Source organism: Vicia villosa, linkage group LG4 (assembly GCF_029867415.1).
Source record: "Vicia villosa cultivar HV-30 ecotype Madison, WI linkage group LG4, Vvil1.0, whole genome shotgun sequence".
NCBI classification, from domain to species: domain Eukaryota; kingdom Viridiplantae; phylum Streptophyta; class Magnoliopsida; order Fabales; family Fabaceae; genus Vicia; species Vicia villosa.
This window is the reverse complement of record NC_081183.1, coordinates 134,635,853-134,655,618: the sequence shown is the minus strand read 5'-3', so window position 1 is coordinate 134,655,618 and position 19,766 is coordinate 134,635,853. Positions and strand designations below refer to the sequence as shown.

Here is a 19,766-nt window from a genome sequence, read left to right as displayed (position 1 = left end):
TCAATGTAGACAATTGGTGATTTTTTGATCGGCGGTGTACGAGGTGGCTTCGAAATACGGGCTCCTTTGTTACCACTACACTTAGACTTCGGTGTCTCATGAATTTCCGGGAACGATGCATCAACATGTTCAAAGTAGGAAGGAGATCTTTTTGTTGACGTGTCATCTTGTGTAATTTTGGACTTTTTCGGTGCACCTTTCGTTTTAACCGGTTGAGATGGCGGTTTCAAATCGGTGGTCTCCGGAAATGCGATCTTTCGCAATTGTTCTTTTATGTGCATTTTTGTTGTGTCGTCCGCTTTAGCAAACTTCTCCATTATCACTTCCAACTCGTCGGAGATGGTGATTTTGGAGTCATTTTCTTTCGGCGGGTCAAAATCATCAAAACGAAGCTTCTTCCAATGGTCGGCTACCTCATCCATGCGTATTGGTGAATTCAACTTCTTCTTTTTTGCAAGTATACAAGCACATGGAAGGCCGTATGTCTTTCTAATGGTGCACCCACATAATGAACTATCGGGCCCCGTGGTCTCCGGTCGCTTAGCTTCATGAAACAAAAAATTCAAACCCGTTCGAGATATGTTGTAAATCAATTGGGAGAATAGAATTTGGCCCTTATACCGGTGTTCCATAACCGTCTTGCTCCGACCGAACGATGTTTGAATTTCATTGTGTTGATTTTCAAGCATTTGGTTCACGGTGTCCCATCCCCGACACAAATCTCCCTTGCTATCACCCAACCACCTCTTGAAGACCGCATGTGCGGATTCAACACGGTTAGTCGTGGTGCAACCAAGATGTCTAACTCGATTTGTCCAAGCGCACACGACTTTTTCTCTAACTTTGTCAAGAATGGTGGATTCGACGTAATGACAAAATGTCCTAATGGAACCACACAAAGACCTAAAGTGTACCAATTTCTCGGTATACACCTCTTCGAAGTGTGCATCCAAAATTTCCTTCCATGCCGACATTATCCTTTCAACCACAACACCGGCTTTGACAACTTTACCGTTTTCATCCGGCCTATCTTTTGTCCCAACCGCGGGTTTCAACTTGCTTCTCATGTTGCAAGTTATGTGATACCGGCAAAGTAACGCGGTAGATGTCGGGAAGACGGTATCGACCGCATTCATCAAAGCATTGTCTCGATCGGTGACAATGACGTTTGGCATAACCTCTTGATCAACTAACAAAGACTTGCAAATTCCCAAGGCCCACGTAAAGTTTTCTTCTTTTTCACACTCCAAAAAAGCAAACCCCACCCAATAAGTCTTGTCTGTCGAGGTCACACCGACGATCTCTAGAAGAGGAAGCCTGTACTTGTTTGTCTTGTACGTCGAATCCATGACTAGAACGGTTGGAAATGTGTTGAACAATTTGATACTTTCGGGATGAGTCCAAAAAATACGCACGGTAACTTTGTCCTCGGAGGTTCGGAAGCTTGAAACATAATTGTTATCGCCTAGAAGTTTCAAAAGTTGTTGCATTTCCGACCGAGGGCCCATATTCAAAACCTTGAGATTGTGCCGTTCATTGTAAACTTGCTTGATATTTGAAACGCTATCCGGTTTCTTACGCTTCAAATCGGCAAGTATGTTGCGAGGCGCCACTTTGACTATCGTTAGGTCCGATATCACATTTCTCTCTTCGCGGGACAAACGACACGCCATTGGATGCCCGTGTAACTTGACATCCAAGGCATGATTATGCATTCCACAAATTACGGTTAACCGCCACAAATCATCAACCCTCCGAGTGGCACGCAACTTAAACGGACACCCGCACTTTCTCGATCCCGTGTCCTCGTGTTTTAGCACCCGGTTTGATTGTACATATCTACCACCCCGTTCGCAATTCAAAACAACGAAAGCTTTCCGCCTACTATTTCCGTTGTCCGACCTTAAAATAACAATTCCAAATCCATGTTTGTTAGCTTCCTTCCGAACCCAATCAATCAATTGTTCTCGACTACCGAAACTCCGATCATTTGTAAAATGTTGCCGAACATCGACCGCATTGATCATGGGAGTAGCGTCAATAACCGGATCGTTATTAACGTTGACAATTTCCGGATTTAATACTCCATCGTCTTGCACAATGTTGTCCGGATGCACGATACCTAACAAATGCAAAAATTAGCAAAATTGGCCAAAACTGTTTTTTTTAACTGCCAGGGCATATTTCGGAAGTTCATTTCCGAAATTTATTAGGTGATATATTTTAGAAATGAACTTCCGAACCATATCAGTTTTCAGCATAAATTTGTTGAATCAATGTAGTGAAATAGGGGATGAAATGAGAGATGTTTACCTGAAATTGTAGCTTTCTATGCTCCCTTTAACGTGATCAACGGTTTGAAACTTGATTTTAGGGCGAAAAATTGATGGAGATTGATTGGGTTTTAGAGAGGGTTTTGAGAAGTTTTGGAGAAAAATGATGAAATAGTGAAGGAGGGAAATTTGTATATGCAGAAATATTTTCGGAAATGAACTTCCGAAAATATTCACGGTTTTGAATTTTTTATGACTTCGGAGATGCATCTCCGAAAATACCAAAAAAGTGGTGTTTTCGGAGATGCATTTCCGAAGTAAAAAAAAAATAACTTCGAAAGTTCATTTTCGAAGCAGGGGCAGTTTTGGGTTTTCGCTGGGGGTGACTCCCCATAGGAAGGTGGGTAAAGAAATTTTCCACTTTTTTACAAACACATTTTGCAAGGAATGAAAAAAGTCTAAAATTGAAACAACATCTCCACCCTTAAATCTCAACTCAAAATATGAAGCTTTCAGTATTTTAAGAATCTATATCTCATCCATTCATCTATTTCAAAATCTTCACTCTCATAATCAATCTCTTTCTTTATAACAAAATTAGTTATTTTTATTTAATTTTGTTATTATTGTTGGAATTTACTACTTTCATTTGAATTATTGTCATTGTTATTCAATTTTAATGTTACATTTTTTCTTTTTATTTAACATTTATTATTTGATTAGAGTGATTTTGCTAAAAGTATATGACTTATTGTATTGTTTTCTTTTATGTTAAAGCTTATATTTCAAATGGTTTTGGATATGAAATCATGACTATATAGTTTTAATTTTGTGTTATGGTCTCTTAGAAAAGAATTTATTTTTATTTTATATGTATTTGATTATTAGATTTATTAGTTTTTTATGAGCTTTTGAATTTGATTTTAACATGTGTATTTAAACTTTAATGAGATTTTATAGAAAAGTTTTAAAGATTTTATCATCATAATTTTGTGTCAATTAAGATTTTTTATTTTTTTTTATATATTAGATCAACATTCATGTATCTTGAACGAACTAATCACCTATCTGGGTTTTAAAACATTGGTTTCAATATGCATTTCTTAGACCATGTGACAAAAGAAAATCATTTTAATTTTTTAATCTTAATCATTAACTTTTTTTCCACCACTTGTCATACATCTATAAAAAAAAAAAAACTAAATGAAGAATAATGGAGCCGACCTCTACTCAATTTTTATACTTAGGAAAGAATTCTCCTAAAAAATGCATATGCTTTTTCAATGCAATAAGTGTTACCTTAGCTTGTAAAGAAGGTATTGGAAAGCAAGTGAAACCATTTTAGGTTTGATTAATTGAACCCAAGGGGAAATAAAAAGTTGGTGGCTTACACTTCAACTGCTGCCATTATCCTAATTATCTTTCACTCACTTTCTTTTGACTAGAATTTCCCTTTCTAATGAAATTCACCCAACATATGGTGTACAACATCAAATCTCATTTATTTCCATTAAATATTTAGAAGACCATTAATTTTGCTCACTGTGGGAGGTTAATCTTGTTGAGAAAAACATGAGCAAGTAATTACAACTTTTTCTCACACATACTTACTTTGGTAACTTCATTAAGAAAGCTAAATAGTAGTGGTTGGTAACTTTGGTCGCTAGGAATTTAAATTAACATGACATGCAGCATAACATGACACAGAAGTGTGTAACATTACATTACATAGATATATAGTTTATATATATGTACTTAAATAAACTTCTTTATTTGCATGAATTGATATCATACATAAGCTTCCATAATGGCATTTCGAATCAATGTTAGACGTTGGATCTTAGTCTTTGCTCTCTTTTATATTTGTTTGTTCTTGAATAACTTTGGTATGTGATTAACTAAAGTAAATGATGAGTTCAATGTTTATTTTGTAATTAATTGTTGGTTTTGATCGTATAAAGTTTAATTTGACAGGAAAGGCTGATGATGATGAGTCTGATACTCAGATAGGTGGTGGTGGTGGAGCTGGTAATGGCGGCGGTGGAGCTGGTTTTGGTGGAGGTTCCGGGGTTGGTGGTAGTAGCAGTGGCGGATCTGGAGTTGGTGGTGGTGGCAGCGGTGGCAGGAGTTTTGGTGATCCTACTCCAATCATCACAAAAGCCTTGCTTTGTTTCAATGATAAATATGTGAGCAATATATCCTCAAAATTATGTTTCTTAAGTTTTTTGAATCATTATCTAACTTAGTCACGGTTCAACTGTGACAAAACTGACATGAGACACTGTTAAACTACCGTTTAACCATGACATTTTTTAAACTATGTGAGATAGCCCGTTTTGCATATTCTCAAATATAGTCTGACTGTAATCTAACCAGGGTTAATTGTGTTTATTATTTTGGAAATTTATTGTAGATTTATCAAAGCTGTGAAGAGTCATACAGATTGAGCGAAAATGGAAACTTAGATGTACCTTCTGAGAAAACTGATGCATTCTGTGAAGGACCATGTATGTCTGAGACAAACTTGGTTCTCAGCTGCATTGACAACATTTTCAGCAACTTCATATTCTACAATAGAGCAACCATAGAAGATGTTAAAGAAACAATTCTAGCTGGATGTGGTTATGGCCCTCAAAGAGGTAATTACCATGTTATAGAGATTAATGCACAATACTATAGGCTTTATTGATTTTGGTGATGAGAAATTCTTTGATGCAGGAAACTTTAATGTGGCTGAGCATATCCAGTCTGAAGAAAACAAAGCTTTGAAGATTACAAGTCATGTTCTAATGGGTCTTGCTTTTATGATAATGATCTAATTTTTAGGTTATAATAAATTGGAAAAGAATGATTTGGGTTTCTATGTACCATGTGTACTAAATTACTTATTCAATGGGTTATACAAATTGAATGAATTTAAGTTATGTAGTTGTAGTAATTATGTGATGTGTTTTCTAGAAAAAAGAAAGAAAGAAATAATTTGATGTATTGATGTTCATTGGATTTTTTTGTTATAGCATATGATATAAACAAACTGAACAAGTACAATTTTAGTTATGATTGGACTTGGTTATTTACGGTTGATTTCATTTCAGTTTGATCTTAGTTATAGGGCTATGGGACAAGACAAATTAATGGAATAAACTCAACATTTAATTTTAAAAATAGGTTTTAAAAAATTGTCAACCAAGAAATTATCGGATCGAGTCATGACACTACTTAAAATTGTGCAAGACATATTATCAATCATGCGCCTCTAGGGTCCGTTTGGTTGGAGGTAAATGGAACGGAGGGGAGGGGAGGAGAGGGGAGGAGATTTTTAATAGTTTAGGTGTTTGGTCAAATTTTTAGAGGAGGAGGGGACCAAATTCCCTCCTGAGCCACTTTTTACTTCTCCTTGATTTGGGGGAATTCGGAGGGAAGGGGTGGTTATTTATATTAATTATAATTATATTTACATATTTATTTTTGTTATAATTATAATTAAATTTTTTTTATTTTATTTTATATATTTTTATATTACTTTTTAACAATTGCAATATTTTTGTTAGATTTTATTGTATTCTATAATTTTTTAAACTATATATATTATAACTGTTACATTTTTATAAAATTTTTTTGATGTTATCGAATTGAATACTTATAAATAGTAAATATCGTGAATCTTATAGTAAAATTACAAGGTTAAAAATGTAAATTAGTTTTAAAATATCTTCCCTCTCCTTGTGAACCAAACATATTTGTAAATAAAATTCCTCCCCTCTCCTCCCCTCTCCTCCCCCTTCATATTTTGAACCAAACATATATGTAATTAAAATCCCTCCCCTCTTTTCCCCTCACCTCCTCTCCCCTTGATAAAATTCCCTCCCCTCCCCTCGATTGAACCAAACGGACCCTAAGATAAAACAACCCAGATCAAGTGTACAATTACTACTGCACATCAGGTAATCGTTTAGAAACACACTCTCTTTGGTACAAACATCACTCTAAGTAATTTTTTGGACGAGGAGGAATTCAAATAATTCTTCACAGAAAATTTGTTTCGGATCAGAACTAGAATTATATGTAAATCGGAGCACTAAACTCCTTAAGTGGTGATCCAAGTCTCTGGAGTGGTTGAACGCAGGATGGACCTGCAAGAGTATCACTCCAACTCCAAAGTTATTAAATGAAAAAAATGATAGAGTGAAGTATGAAAAGTGTGTGTACCTTAAGTCTTAGGTGTGAGTGTGTATATTCCACGCGAGAACCATAATTTATCAGTGGACAGTGGATGTGGACCACAACGGTGGACTCAAGCTTCCGATACGGTGAAGGAGGGGATGGCTGCAGGTCAACACTCCAACGCCTAAATTAGTATGAGACAGAGATGAAGCGAATGGGATTTTAATTTGAATTACATAATAAATGGCACGTTCTCCTTTTTACATAGTAAGGCGTTTATATCAGCTTGCTAATCTATTGACACGAGATGTGAGAATTCATCTGATTGATCTTAGGTTGAGAATACATGCTTTCTTGTCTAGGATAATGCACCTCTCCCGCACACAACCCAGTGAGCCATTTTGCTTTCTGGGTCACAGTTATTAGGCTTTATGGGCTGCCCAAAAGAGTTACCCCCAAGCCCTAGCCCTTACTCTAAATGGTGAGGGCTTTGGTGCACTTTAAATAAAAATTTGTGATGTGACATCATCATCGTGGGAAACTTAAGCCTTAAATAGGCCTTGTACCCTAGATGTCTTTTCACCTACTTTATCATGATGATCATTGAGGATTAGAGTACCAGAGTATCTTTTTAAGGAAAATCTGGACCATTGGTAGTACTTAATTCCTTATTCTTTTGCAAGATACCGTATCTTTAGAAATAGCTATAAGACTTCCTTGATCACTACATTTTTTTCTTTCGTCATTTGTATTGTTTGCAACACAGTATCTTCTTGACTAATGAAGGTGGTACCTATCATGCGTAAAAAATGAAGGAAGATATTTAGTTGTATGGGTAGATATTGAAATTTCGACGAGCACATTTATTTTTGCTCACGAAGGTAACCTTGATAGGGCTTTCTATGGAGTGAGTCTCTCATCTGATTGAGGTGCATTAATACCAGAGAAATACAAATAGATGTGAAATAAATATGGCGGGTGCGTCATCCCCTTTCAACGATTATGGGTCTCAGATTACCTTTCAACGATTTTGTAGTTGAGGTTCTCAACCATATGATGATTGCTTATTTTCAATTGAATCTTGTGAGTTGGGATTTCATCACAGTCTTCCAATACTGGTGTGATTACCGAGGGGGAAAGTCATCTTTCTCACTCCTCTTCCATTTTTTCAAGGTTCATTGTAGTACAATGAATCGTACCTAGGGTCAGGGCTTAATTACATTGGCGCGAGTTACCTGTTACTTCGAAGTGTATTCTGATATTGTGACACATTTCAAAGATCGATTCTTTTTAGTTACTCCTCTAAACGAATAGACTCAAGAATTGATCTGTGCCACAGGGACTGAACTGGAATACAAATGTACATTTGTTTAGTAAGTTGTGTGAAACCATGTTTTGCATGTTACTTGAAAAAGTGATCAAAGCTTGATATCGATCATGTGCTTTTGATGATGACAACTAAAGTGAGTGCTTAATGAGGCAACCTATGTGTAAACATGCATAACGACCTTTATAATCTATTAGAATTTAAGAATGCAAAACGGCTAAAGATCAAGCAAACAAATTAGGATTTGATGATCAATGCAAACATCATATGATGACGACATTCAACTTGAACAAATCTCTGGCCTCATCTCAAAGAAGATTCAAGCAAGTGTCTATGTGGTTGACTTACTTGACAAGTCTTGAAGCTTCAAAGTGTGAAAGTGAGGAAGTGTAAAAGCTCGCTCTGTTGCGTCTGAGTGAACCGTGTTTCATACAAACACCAGGGTTTTTTTCATAAAGTTATATGACTAAATCACACAAACACACAATAAAACAAGTTTGCAAGCCTCTATTTCTTAATAAAATATCTCAAAAAATGTTTTGTAGATGTTCCAATTGAATTGGGAACTACCATAATAGTTTCGAACAAAATATTGAACTGTCCAATCGATTGACACTCATACCTAATCAACTGGGTTAGTGCAAAATATGTCCTTAAACGTTTGTAACACCGTCTAAATGAAAAGGCAAGATCTATGTATCGTTTCTTTCCTTTTAAAATTTCATAATCGTTTATTTTTTGGGCTTCCAATCAATTGGGGCAAGATGCCAATCGGTTGGTACATTAATTTTTGTCCATCAATCTTTCCTTTTTCTTCCAACCTCTAGCCTATAAATACATGCTCTTCCCTTCACAATTTACAATCCAAAAAATGTGAGTTTCTTATCTTAATCCCCTATTTATCTCTCTCTCTCTCTCTCTCTCTCTCTCTCTCTAAGAATATTTCTTCACTTTCTCTCACTTAAAATTAGTCATAGCGTTTTCGAGAAAGTCCTTGTTGTTTAGTGAGGAATCTTGTATTATAGAAGGGGTGTTATTGTAAATTCACCAAGGAGTATTTTTTTTTACTTGGTTGAATAATCTATCCTTAAGAGAATGTTTGTTTGGGTTAAAAGTTAAACCCTTTAAAAGCTTTGGTTTGTAGATTTATTTTCTAAGTCGTCGGTTCAGCTCGTAAGCTCATTCTAATTAAAAGCTTACTTCGGTTCGAGATTTGCCCGATTCAAAATATCATTTCGGTTTGCGAGTTAAGCCCAATTTAAAAGCTCACTTTGGTTTGAGATAAATTTGTTTTAAAATCTCACCAGCGTTTGTGGTCAGCCTGTTCAAAACCTTGATTTAGTTCGTGAGTTCATCACGGTTAAAAACTCACCTTGGTTCGAGGTAGGTCCGTAAAAAATCTCAATTTAGCTTGGGGACTAACCGCTTCAAGTTCGAGTTTAGAAGGAGCACTAATCGCTTCTTTTTGTTGGGTGTTTGGAAGGAGGACAAAATATGAAACAAATGAAAAATAAATAAAATGATCATTAATATCATAATCAATGCAACAAATAATTTTAATATAAAAAATATGTAAAAAATGAAAAATAAATAAAATGATCTTTAATATGATATTCAATAATAATATTTTTCAATTCAGTAAAACAGAAATATTTTAAAAAATTAAAATTGACGACAACCTCGTAAAAATTATAATCTATAGATTAAAATGAATTTGTATTTAATTTCAAAGCTAAATATTTTTTTTCCATAAAAATTAACATTATTCCACTTTCAAACTGAAAATCTCACTTCGTGTCAAAGGAGCTTATTATATGCAAATGGGTTACGGAGCCAAATAGTTTTATTGGGCTGGGCTTGATCCAAAAGATACACAAGCCTAATGAGTATATAAACGAACAAAAGGACGAAAAACGGTTTTTGGGGCATTCGGAGAATCGAACTCCGGACCTCTCGCACCCAAAGCGAGAATCATACCACTAGACCAAATGCCCAACTGTGAATGCTTGTTGTAGTTATGTTATTAGATCTTCGTTAATTTAGATAGCGTTTCAGTTCATAAGTAGCATTGTTCATTAAAAGAAATTATTTACACTGAACAATATAATTCAATCTACTTTCCAACTCCACGTTAACCGAATGACATAAGTCAATAATAAATTAATAATGCTTAAACTGAGTAACTAAATACAACTCAAGAGTCCAAGATAAACTACAAATTGGTATCTCATTTCTCTATAATTATACATTCACATCACAATTTTTCCGTATATTTAGAAACTTTTGTAGTATAGTAATGTTTTTAAGGACAGATGTATTGACTTTTCATATTTTTTGGAATAAATTAGTAGCATTAACTATTGTTGTGTATTGAAAATATTAACAACTTTTTGGTTTAAATTAATAATCCACTCATTAAAAGTATTATTTATACAAGAGTGAATGACAAACAAACAAGAAGTTGTGGCACTAATTATAACAAAAACAACGTTCTTATAACCACATCTATAGATCTATGGAACACTATATTGTGCTATGTATGATCTTTTAAAGTCTTAATAAAAGATTCATTACCTCTAATACTAAGAAGACAAAATTGTCAAATTCAAATGGTATAAAAGAATGTTAGATTGTCAAAATATGATTTATCATGTTTTAACACTTTTTTGAAGGAACTTTGAGTGTTATTTGTCTCATAATAAAACGTTTAGTCTTTAATCTCACAAGCAAGAAAATTGTAATCAAGTTCACGCATGCATGTTTCTCTCCTACTCACCCGCACACAAGAGCATCTACTAGCCTAAAAGTCGATCTTTTCTCCTGTGGGTTAGTCAGGAAGTTCATGTATGTCTCTTTCTTCATAAATACTCCCACATACCTTACATATATTAAGGCACATCTTACGTACAAAGCAAACCTCATAAATAGAAAATAATAGAATCAAGAGGCAATATCTAAGAATAGTGTGATACTCTAGTAATGACATATCTAACTCATCAATAAGAATAGCTAGAAGAAAAATCTTGGTCATATGTTGCTTGAAAACATCCAAAAACTTTACTTCTATGACTTGAACACTTGTACTAATTTCTAGTATAACTGCTAAGGCCAACATCCATAATCGTACCACTAAGACCATCAAAAGTTCTGCCGAAATCATAATCCATATCACATATATCATTGTCTCTCTATATATGATCTTGTATACTCCAAGATTGGGCCATGGAAACCATAAAAGTGTATGAGACAACCTTTATTTATAATTAAAAAACCAACCCCCAACTGTAATAGGTAAATAATTCATCCTTCATTGAAGGTCTCCAAAGAAATGACTTTCAGCAACCATAATGTCTTAGATTATCTCTCACAACTCTCTATCGAACCAAATAGATGCCTCCTTCATTTGAATTTGTTGACATGTATTTAGGCCAAAAAATTCTTATAAATAAGATGGTGTAACACAAGGGCAAAAGATGGTGTAACCCCTCTGAGTAATTTTTTGTGATCTTATAAATAAGATGGTGTAACACAAGAGCAAAAGGAGTGGCCTCAATGTGTCTCCTTATTGCACTCTAATGGCTGACATAATATAAGCATCTGCAAGATACAATCTTGTTTTCTGACTATAAAGAATTTCAACCCACAAAGAAATAGATGTGAATCTCACCCCCACCTTGCACATTAGTTCCAATCAATCTACCGTGTTGAAAACATTTGAGAAAAAAGTGGAAAATAGACTTGGATTGTTTGTACATGTAAGAGAAGACTATAAGAACAGTTATTAAGAAAGATCTTGGGATTAATAATTTGGATAGAAGCACGGTCCTTGATAGAAAATTATGGAAAAAGTTGATCCATGTAACCGACCCCACCTAACGGGATAAGGCTTAGTTGTTTTGTTGTTTACCCGCTCTTTTCATAGCAACCTAAGATACTATACGCCTCTAAATAGAACCTGTAATAATGGGGTGTATCCCACCACCAGTCTTTAATGACGATGTCTAGTTGCAGAAGCTACAAAATATGCCAAAGACATCACGCATCTTGCTAGCTATAGGTTAACTGCTGAAGTGATTGCACATAAAGTATCTCTTTCCACAATAGAACCTTCTCCATGCAGTACGTTTAATATATGTTGAAATCAATCAGAAACTCTCACTACCACATAATATCCTTTTGGGGAACAATATAATATATCTGAGAATAGTGTCAACTTTAGCCACAAGAAGAACTTTGGAGAGCTTGGTGGTTGACATGGAGGTAGATAGCATGTATGGGTGTTTAGCCTTCAAAATCTTCATTGAATCTCCATTATAGAGGGTCACTCTAGATGACCCCAATACTTTCGATGCCGTTGTGAAGTGTCCATCTACAATATCAAGGAGAATTGTTGGATGTTAGTACTCATATTTTAATTAGCCTCCTTAATATGATCTCTTTATGACCTAGGTCATCTAAATATCTAAATCAAAGAATTCGAAGAATGAACTTATGTGCTATACTAAAAACCATACATCAATTTAAAGGTAATTGATCAATAAAAATCATTACCCACTAATATTAGATAAAAAGCATGAAGATGATAATAACCCAATTAGAAATTTTAATTTAGAATACAATGTAATTCCAAACTCAAGAACTCATCCCTAACAATAATGAAATTGGTTTCTCATGATGAGAAGCTTCAACGCCTGTAATTTTTTGTTGAATAATTACTTATCAAGGGCTATAAAAGTTTCTCTTCTAATCTCTCAGTGTAAAATCTTTTTTTCTGGGACATTTTTCCAAAATCTGATGTTTTTCTTGAAGTACACATGTCACAATGCAATCGCAATGTCTGAACTCAGCAAATGTGGTAAGTGGATCGTATGGACATGTCACATGTGGAATATATAGGCATTTGGCATTGAACTCCAACGCCTGGATGCAGCCCATGGAATCTTAATGTAATTCACCAGCAACGTTTGGTGATTTTCTTCAAATCCCAGTGTTTGTAAGCTTGTCTCGGTATCTATACATGATTCACCAGCATCTCTTGGTATTTTTCTTCATGCTTCACTATTTGGACGTGATTTTCACCTCGGTCATTATTTCAAAAGTGGTGAAAAATGACACACTTTCTAAGACACCCTTTGTTATCACGGAAACCCAACCATGGTGAAATCCTTATGCCAACTGAGGCGATAAAAACTATTAGTAGTAGTAAGGTTTTCAAAGTATCTAGAAGAGGATTCACTAGTTTACGCATTTGCATCCAATTTTCCTAAATTTGTGGGGATAAATCGAATATAAAGCTTAGTGTGACCATACACTTTAAAATTTATTTTGTCCAATTTTCATCTTCTACTTGTTCATAGTTTGCAAGATACCCCAAGATCTAAAAAGTTTTACCTTTACCTCAAATCTTAGCAAATCATACTTTTGTCTCTTCCATAATTATCTAATTTGTATTATGGTGGAATCACACCAAAAATATGTAAGGGAGTCCGAGAGAGTTTGGAGGCACATTCTATAATAGGACCGAACACTGAATCCAATTGACGTTCAATCCTTAAGAAGAGGAAGAGAGAGAGAGAGAGAGAGAGAGAGAGAGAGAGAGAGAGAGAGAGAGAGAGAGAGAGAGAGAGAGAGAGAGAGAGAGAGAGAGAGAGAGAGAGAGAGAGAGAGAGAGAGAGAGAGAGAGAGAGATGTCACATCTCCACCTAAAACCTTAAAGTATCCGATATATGGACTCTCTTTTATAAATCCAACATTCATATCATTCATAGGCGGTATAAAACTTAACCACTCACACTTCCATTCAATAAAATAATTACATAAGAAAGCATGGGAAAGAAAAAAAAAAGCACTTTAACTTTTGTTTTTTAATCAATTAAACCAAGATAAAGTTTAACCTGTTTGATTTGTTCACTATTAGGATTTTTAAAACATTTGTTTAGAGAATTAGCTCAATTCGTGTTAAGTAGCTCATTAACTAATGAGAAAATTTGCTACTTTATCATAACAAGTAAACAACCATCATCAAATTTGTTATGAATAGCTAGCATTTTCATTTGGACACACAATTAACCACTCTAATCCAAAGCTAACATTTTGCTCCATCTTTCACGTATCACACAATATTAGTCACCACCAACTAAGAAGAATAAAATCAACCTTCACATTAAAATAATCAATTAGAGCTCTAAATATTTAGAGCCAAGACAATTAAATTCTCCTCATTACCTTGCTGCTAACATCAATCAACTAATTGATCATAAATATGTCCATCAATGAACAAGATATTCTAGAGGTAATTTTTTATTTGTTTTATAGGTAAATGTTAGTTATATATATTAACTGTTATACCATAATATACTAATACTAATTTTGTTGTTACATAAATTGTTCTTGATAGTGCAGAAGGTGATGCTTTCCATAAGTGATTTTTTCACATTAGAACCTAGACAGAAATGTAGAGGAGGAATTGTTTTAAAAAGTGCTTATAAAGATATATTATCTTTTTTAAAGTTGAAGAAATCAAAGAACCAAGTGAAAGTTTTTTCAATTGATTTTGATTCCAAGCATCAAAATCACAATGACCCTTTTGATTATATGAATTATGAGAAGCTTCCTAATGAAATGGAAGATTCTATGTTTCATTCTATTCAACCTTCAGCTCCACCAATTCCAGATTCTGCCACTATTGGAATATTCAAAGCTAATATGTTATCTAACTTAGACATTGATTATGTTCCTTTGCTAGAAAAAGTTTGCAATATTCATCCTTGTTTAATAGAGTGCCAAATGAAAAGGACTCCAAAGTATGCAAGTTGGGCTTTTATATCACTTGGAAGGGTTTTGCATTTTCTTGAGATCACAAAGGTGGAAGAAATGAATGAAGAGGAATGTGAATGGCTTCAAAAATTATGGGAAGAAGTTCAAGTGTTTGGATTTGACTTGTCATGGCTTGCACCTCAAGTGGAGTTTGTATTGAATTATGTGGAGAAAATGAGCAAGCTAAATAAACTTGAGGAGGAAAAGAAGAGGATAGAGGTGAGAATTCAAGAATTAAGCATGGAATTATTTGAGACAGAGAAACAAATGGAAAGTTCCAAAGGTGTTGTGGGTTGGTGTTTAGTTTAGTTTTATATGGCATTGTAGTTTTGTTAGATGATATATAATACATGTCATTTGTTTTTCGTTTACTCTTTCAAAATCATTGGACATTATTGTTGCTATTGTTGAATTGAAGAACCATTTGGTAACATTTGTTTGGGAATTTTAATTTGTAAGAGGGATTCTCCTTTTATGATCTGGCATCAATGGTTCCTAACTTAAAATCCTTATATGAAAACTATTTAAACACTCATTCTTCAAAGAAAAAATTATAAAACTATTTGTATGTGTACATCCAAATAATTTAAGGTGTGAATGGACCCTATCCCGCCGTGTGATGGGCCGGACTCTGAACCTTACTCGATGGGATCAGCAAAACCCTATCTAATGAAGAAATTAACTTGTCACTTCTACAGTTTTATTTGACATCCCCAAAGTATATGAAAAGACAAAAATACCCAAACCAAAAATTTCACCATTTCATAAAATTTACAGAAATTTACCAAGAATTCTAAATTATTGGGGCAATCATCGGAAATTTCACGAAACAGTAAAAATTTCTGGTTATTTTGTGAAATTTCTGGTAGAAATTCACGGAAATTTCTTAATGGAAATTTCAAAAATTTCGGTATTTTTAGAGGCATTCGTACAAGGAATTTTGAAATTTCCGATAGTTCAATTTTTTTTAAAATACCGGAAATTTCATAATTTCCGGTGTTTTGTTTTTAGAAAAATACCGGAAATTTCAGAATTTCTGATAATTCATTTTTAACTATGTTTTTTTGCCTTATTTATTTGTTTCAGTGAGGACCTAGGGTAGAGACGATTCCGTTGCAGGCAGACTTGTTGATAGAGAAGATGCCCAGGCCCGGAGAGATGAGGCAGAGGCTTCCCAACTACAGGCTAGAAGACATCCTACAGCTGATTCTCACCGGAAACGGTTGGCTGAGCAGACGCAGTACCGCACACCCAGACGTCGGCTGCTAGAGTTGCTACTATAGAGGAAGCACATGTACCTGTAATTGTGGCTGAATAGGTACCTGTGGATGAGCTAGTTGTACCCGTTGTGGAGGAGCCAACTACACCCTATATGGAATAGCGAGTTGTGGAGGTAAAACCTGTGGAGGAATGCAGAATGATATATATTTTATTGCCAACTATTTATTATCGCTCGAGTGACTATATTAAAGTTTATTGATTGTTTTTTAATTTTGTTTCTTACAGGAGCGCCCGACACTGAAGGTCGCATCCCATGGCTCGAAGTTGAAGAATTTTCCAAAGGGGGAGATGCATGAGCATATCAGACGTATTATTATCGACTTTAGTCTACTGAGGTTTGTCGAGTGTTCACTAACCATGCTCGAAGCCTCCCTCCTGTCAGCTTTTGTTGAGTGGTGGCACCCTGAGACATTGTCCTTTCATCTTCCATTTGGGGAGTTTACTATCACATTGGATGATGTCTCATTGTTGTTTCATATTCCCCTCGTTGGTACATTCTTCACTGATCATCATATTAACCAGAGGACAGCGCTGACACAGGTTATAAAGGATCTGGAGATTGATGAGGGTGTGGTGCTTGAGGAGTTTGCCTTTAACAGAGGCTTACACCTTAGGATGCCTTGGCTGATGGAGAGGTACGATGAGCTTATGGTGGTAGAGAGGTATGAGGTTGCCGACAGGGCGTACATGCTACATCTAATGACATGTACTCTCTTTGTGGACAAGTTTGGTGTTTATATAGATGTTCTCTACCTTTTCTGTTTCACTAGCCTATACACTCCAAATTGAGCTTGGGGAATGGAGGCACTGACTATGCTATACACGGAACTTCGAGTTGCTTCTCAGCCTGAGACCAAACAACTAGTTGATTACTTTATCATATTATAAGTATACTAACATTTCTTTTTTATTTTTACTTTGTTATTTGAGTCTGTTAGTTATTTGTTGGATGTCATATTAATCAATTTTTATTTATCCAGTGTTGGATATACGAGCATTTCCCCGCATCTATGATAGGAGACTTCAGCGAGTGCTCCTCTAGTGAGGAGATGGAAGGGCAGGCATGCGGTCATGGTGGTGTTATGGAATACAAGAGGAGGCTTGGTGCATTGACAGTAGATGATGTCGTCCGGATACCATACTCGGCGCACTGTCCCCGTCGCCCATTTGACGACGCAATATTGTATTCAGGACATATGAGGTGGGAGAACCATGTGGCTAAACACCTGACTGAGAGGTGTCTGCGATAGTTTGATTTTGTCCAGGGCATCCCTTGTCCAATACCTGAGGCTCCACTTGGTGGGATTCACAGACATTTTCAAATCTGCATCATTAGCTCTGCCTGTGAAATTAGAGTTAGCACAATGTTAGTACAACATCCTTCATAGTGCGAGGATGGTTTTTTGGAGTTGTATGACATTATATCACACCCTCATCTCATACCACCGACTGCATGGTATTCTAATGTTTCGGGGCCTTCTGGTGCTAGGGTTTCTGTCGCTGACGACGTGCCACCACCACCTCTTCCACCTCCCGTAGGGGACCAAGATAGTTGCCTTCAGTTGATTGTTGTTCTTGCAGATAATCTCACAGACTTGGTAAACCTAGATGGTGAGATTTTTACAGGATTATCTAGGATAGCAGACATAACCCGTGAGGGGATCATCAAGAATGTGGGGTTGGGCCGTTTTCGTTACTATGGTCCAATTAGAGCAATCCCGATCGACATGAGTCTTGAGACTGATTCCCAATCCCCATCATATGCATTCAATCACCATGAATTCCATCACATTAAAATACTCTCATCCGATTCTTTCTAAAAGTTGGGCAACTACCTCCTGATTCACATTTTACAAAGAAAAATATTATATGTGACTCTACATGCTCATTGTTGGTAGAATTATCAATTGTTGTACCTTGCGTGTACAATATCTATAACATCATATATGATAAACTAATACCTTTAAGTAATACCTTGTTGAGTCTTTATCACTTACTACCAAAGTTTTTGACTATTGGTTTGCCATCATCAAAAAGGGGGAGTATGTGAATACAAGATTACACTCAAAGATGTTTTTGATTCATGGCAAACTCAAATAAGCATTCAAACAACAAGGCGGAAGCAGAAAACTCAAAGAAGAGCAAGCATTGATCACTCATGATAGTACAGGCTGATCTACTATGCATATAGGTCGACTCAACACAAGCAGAACAAGAAGAATGCAGAAAATCAGCAGTTAGGTCGACCTACTGGCAACCCAGGTCGACCTAAAATGAAGAAATCTACATATCAGACTGCTAGGTCGACCTACACAACAACTAGGTCGACCTAACCTAAGAAATTGTTCCCAGAACGCATCTGAAAGGGATTCTGGTCGACCTACTCCTTTAACAGGTCGACCTAACTGGGAGCAAAATTCTGCAAGCACTGCTAGGTCGACCTAAGCTCTACAAGAGGTCGACCTAACTGATCAAGAATGCCAAAAATTCTGTTTCTCTCATCTCCAACTGTTAAGCTATCATATATATTATCAAACGTTCATTATTCAAAGTAACACCAACGACTGAAAGATACACAAACGCTTCTCATCTTCGTTCTTCATCATCTCCAACACAATTACACATAATCATTCTTGCGTTGCGGGTTAGTGATGAGTTCGATAACGTCCATGGAACGGAATTGAAGATTCCTAGTGGGTGAAGGTTTGTGGGGTTTGTTGGTGAATAAAATCTGCGGGTTTTGTCCTCCACGACGGGTGGTTCTTGGGGGTTTTTATCAAGAGACGTTCATTGAGGATTCGGCTGAGTGTAACGATTGAGGAACGGGGAGTTCAAGGAATCAAGACACTGCAGAAGGGAATCAAAGTGAAGCTCTTGGATAACCTTGATCTTGCTCAAGATTAAGGGGGAAGAAGATTCAAAGGATCGACATAATTGGTTTATCGTTTATCGCTTTGTTATCTTCTTTGTATATACTACTTTCAACATTAATGAAAGATTACCCAATTTCAATTTGGAATTGGGGGCAGACGTAGTCGTAGCGAGGACGATCGACGAACTGCCTAAACAAATATCGTGTTCTTGTCGCTTTTACTTTTTCATTTACATTCTGTTCATATTTGGTTATAATAGCAAATTGATCAACGATTCGAGTGTTAAGATTGTGAATTAAGAACCTATATAAACATCACAATCCATCACATATTGAATCACCATCAATTTGATCATTATCACCAAGTGTTTGTATATTTGTTTCTATCACTCTTACTGCATTGCAAATATTGTCCATCATACAAGAAGTTAATCTGATTTTCAATAAGAGCAACACTTTGATTCTGCAACATATACTCTTATCACTTATCTCAAGTCTTCGACTGGTTTTAAACACATATACAATCGTTTCGATAGTGGTTCGGAATAGACGCGAGTCGATTCAGAATCACTTCCGCTGAAAAGTCGTTTAACTCCGCAAAACTGTGAACGATCTATTCACCCCCCCTCTAGATCCTAAGGCCAGCGTCTAACAAGTGGCATCAAGAGCTCTGGTTTATTCCGTGCTACGTGAAACACTTATTGGAAAGATGGCTTCCGGACCTAAAGGGGCTCACAATAGAGCTCCAGTTTTCAACGGTGAAAACTATGGCTATTGGAAGGATTGTATGTGTGTCCACATCAATGCAATTGATAGGAACATCTGGACAGCTATTGTCAATGGTCCCTTTCAGATCACCATGACAAATGCAGCTGGTGCAGTTGTTCCAAAACCAGAAAATACTTGGGATGCTGAAGATGAAAAGAGATATGCATACGATTGGAAAGCGAGAAATATTCTAATCCCAGCTCTAGGAGTTGATGAATACTATCGCGTTTCCCATTGTAGATCAGCTAAAGCTATGTGGGACACA

At 35.9% G+C, this 19,766-nt stretch overlaps 2 protein-coding genes and 1 non-coding gene across 3 annotated transcripts; 2 read left to right on the top strand and 1 right to left on the bottom strand.

Moving 5' to 3' along the window:
- Positions 1 to 3,994: 3,994 nt before the first annotated feature.
- LOC131599721 (uncharacterized) lies at positions 3,995 to 5,271 on the top strand. The gene is made up of 4 exons (XM_058871991.1): positions 3,995 to 4,159; positions 4,248 to 4,459; positions 4,687 to 4,912; positions 4,992 to 5,271. The coding sequence occupies exons 1-4, from the start codon at positions 4,081 to 4,083 to the stop codon at positions 5,090 to 5,092; spliced, it is 618 nt and encodes a 205-aa protein (XP_058727974.1). The 5' UTR covers positions 3,995 to 4,080; the 3' UTR covers positions 5,093 to 5,271.
- A 4,415-nt stretch (positions 5,272 to 9,686) lies between these two features.
- TRNAP-UGG (transfer RNA proline (anticodon UGG)) lies at positions 9,687 to 9,758 on the bottom strand. The gene has a single exon. It is a non-coding gene; the product is annotated as a tRNA-Pro (tRNA).
- A 4,101-nt stretch (positions 9,759 to 13,859) lies between these two features.
- LOC131599719 (uncharacterized) lies at positions 13,860 to 15,054 on the top strand. Its single transcript, XM_058871990.1, has 2 exons — positions 13,860 to 14,056; positions 14,167 to 15,054. Exons 1-2 carry the CDS (start codon positions 14,027 to 14,029, stop codon positions 14,887 to 14,889), a joined length of 753 nt encoding a protein of 250 aa, XP_058727973.1. The 5' UTR covers positions 13,860 to 14,026; the 3' UTR covers positions 14,890 to 15,054.
- The last annotated feature ends 4,712 nt before the right edge of the window (positions 15,055 to 19,766 follow it).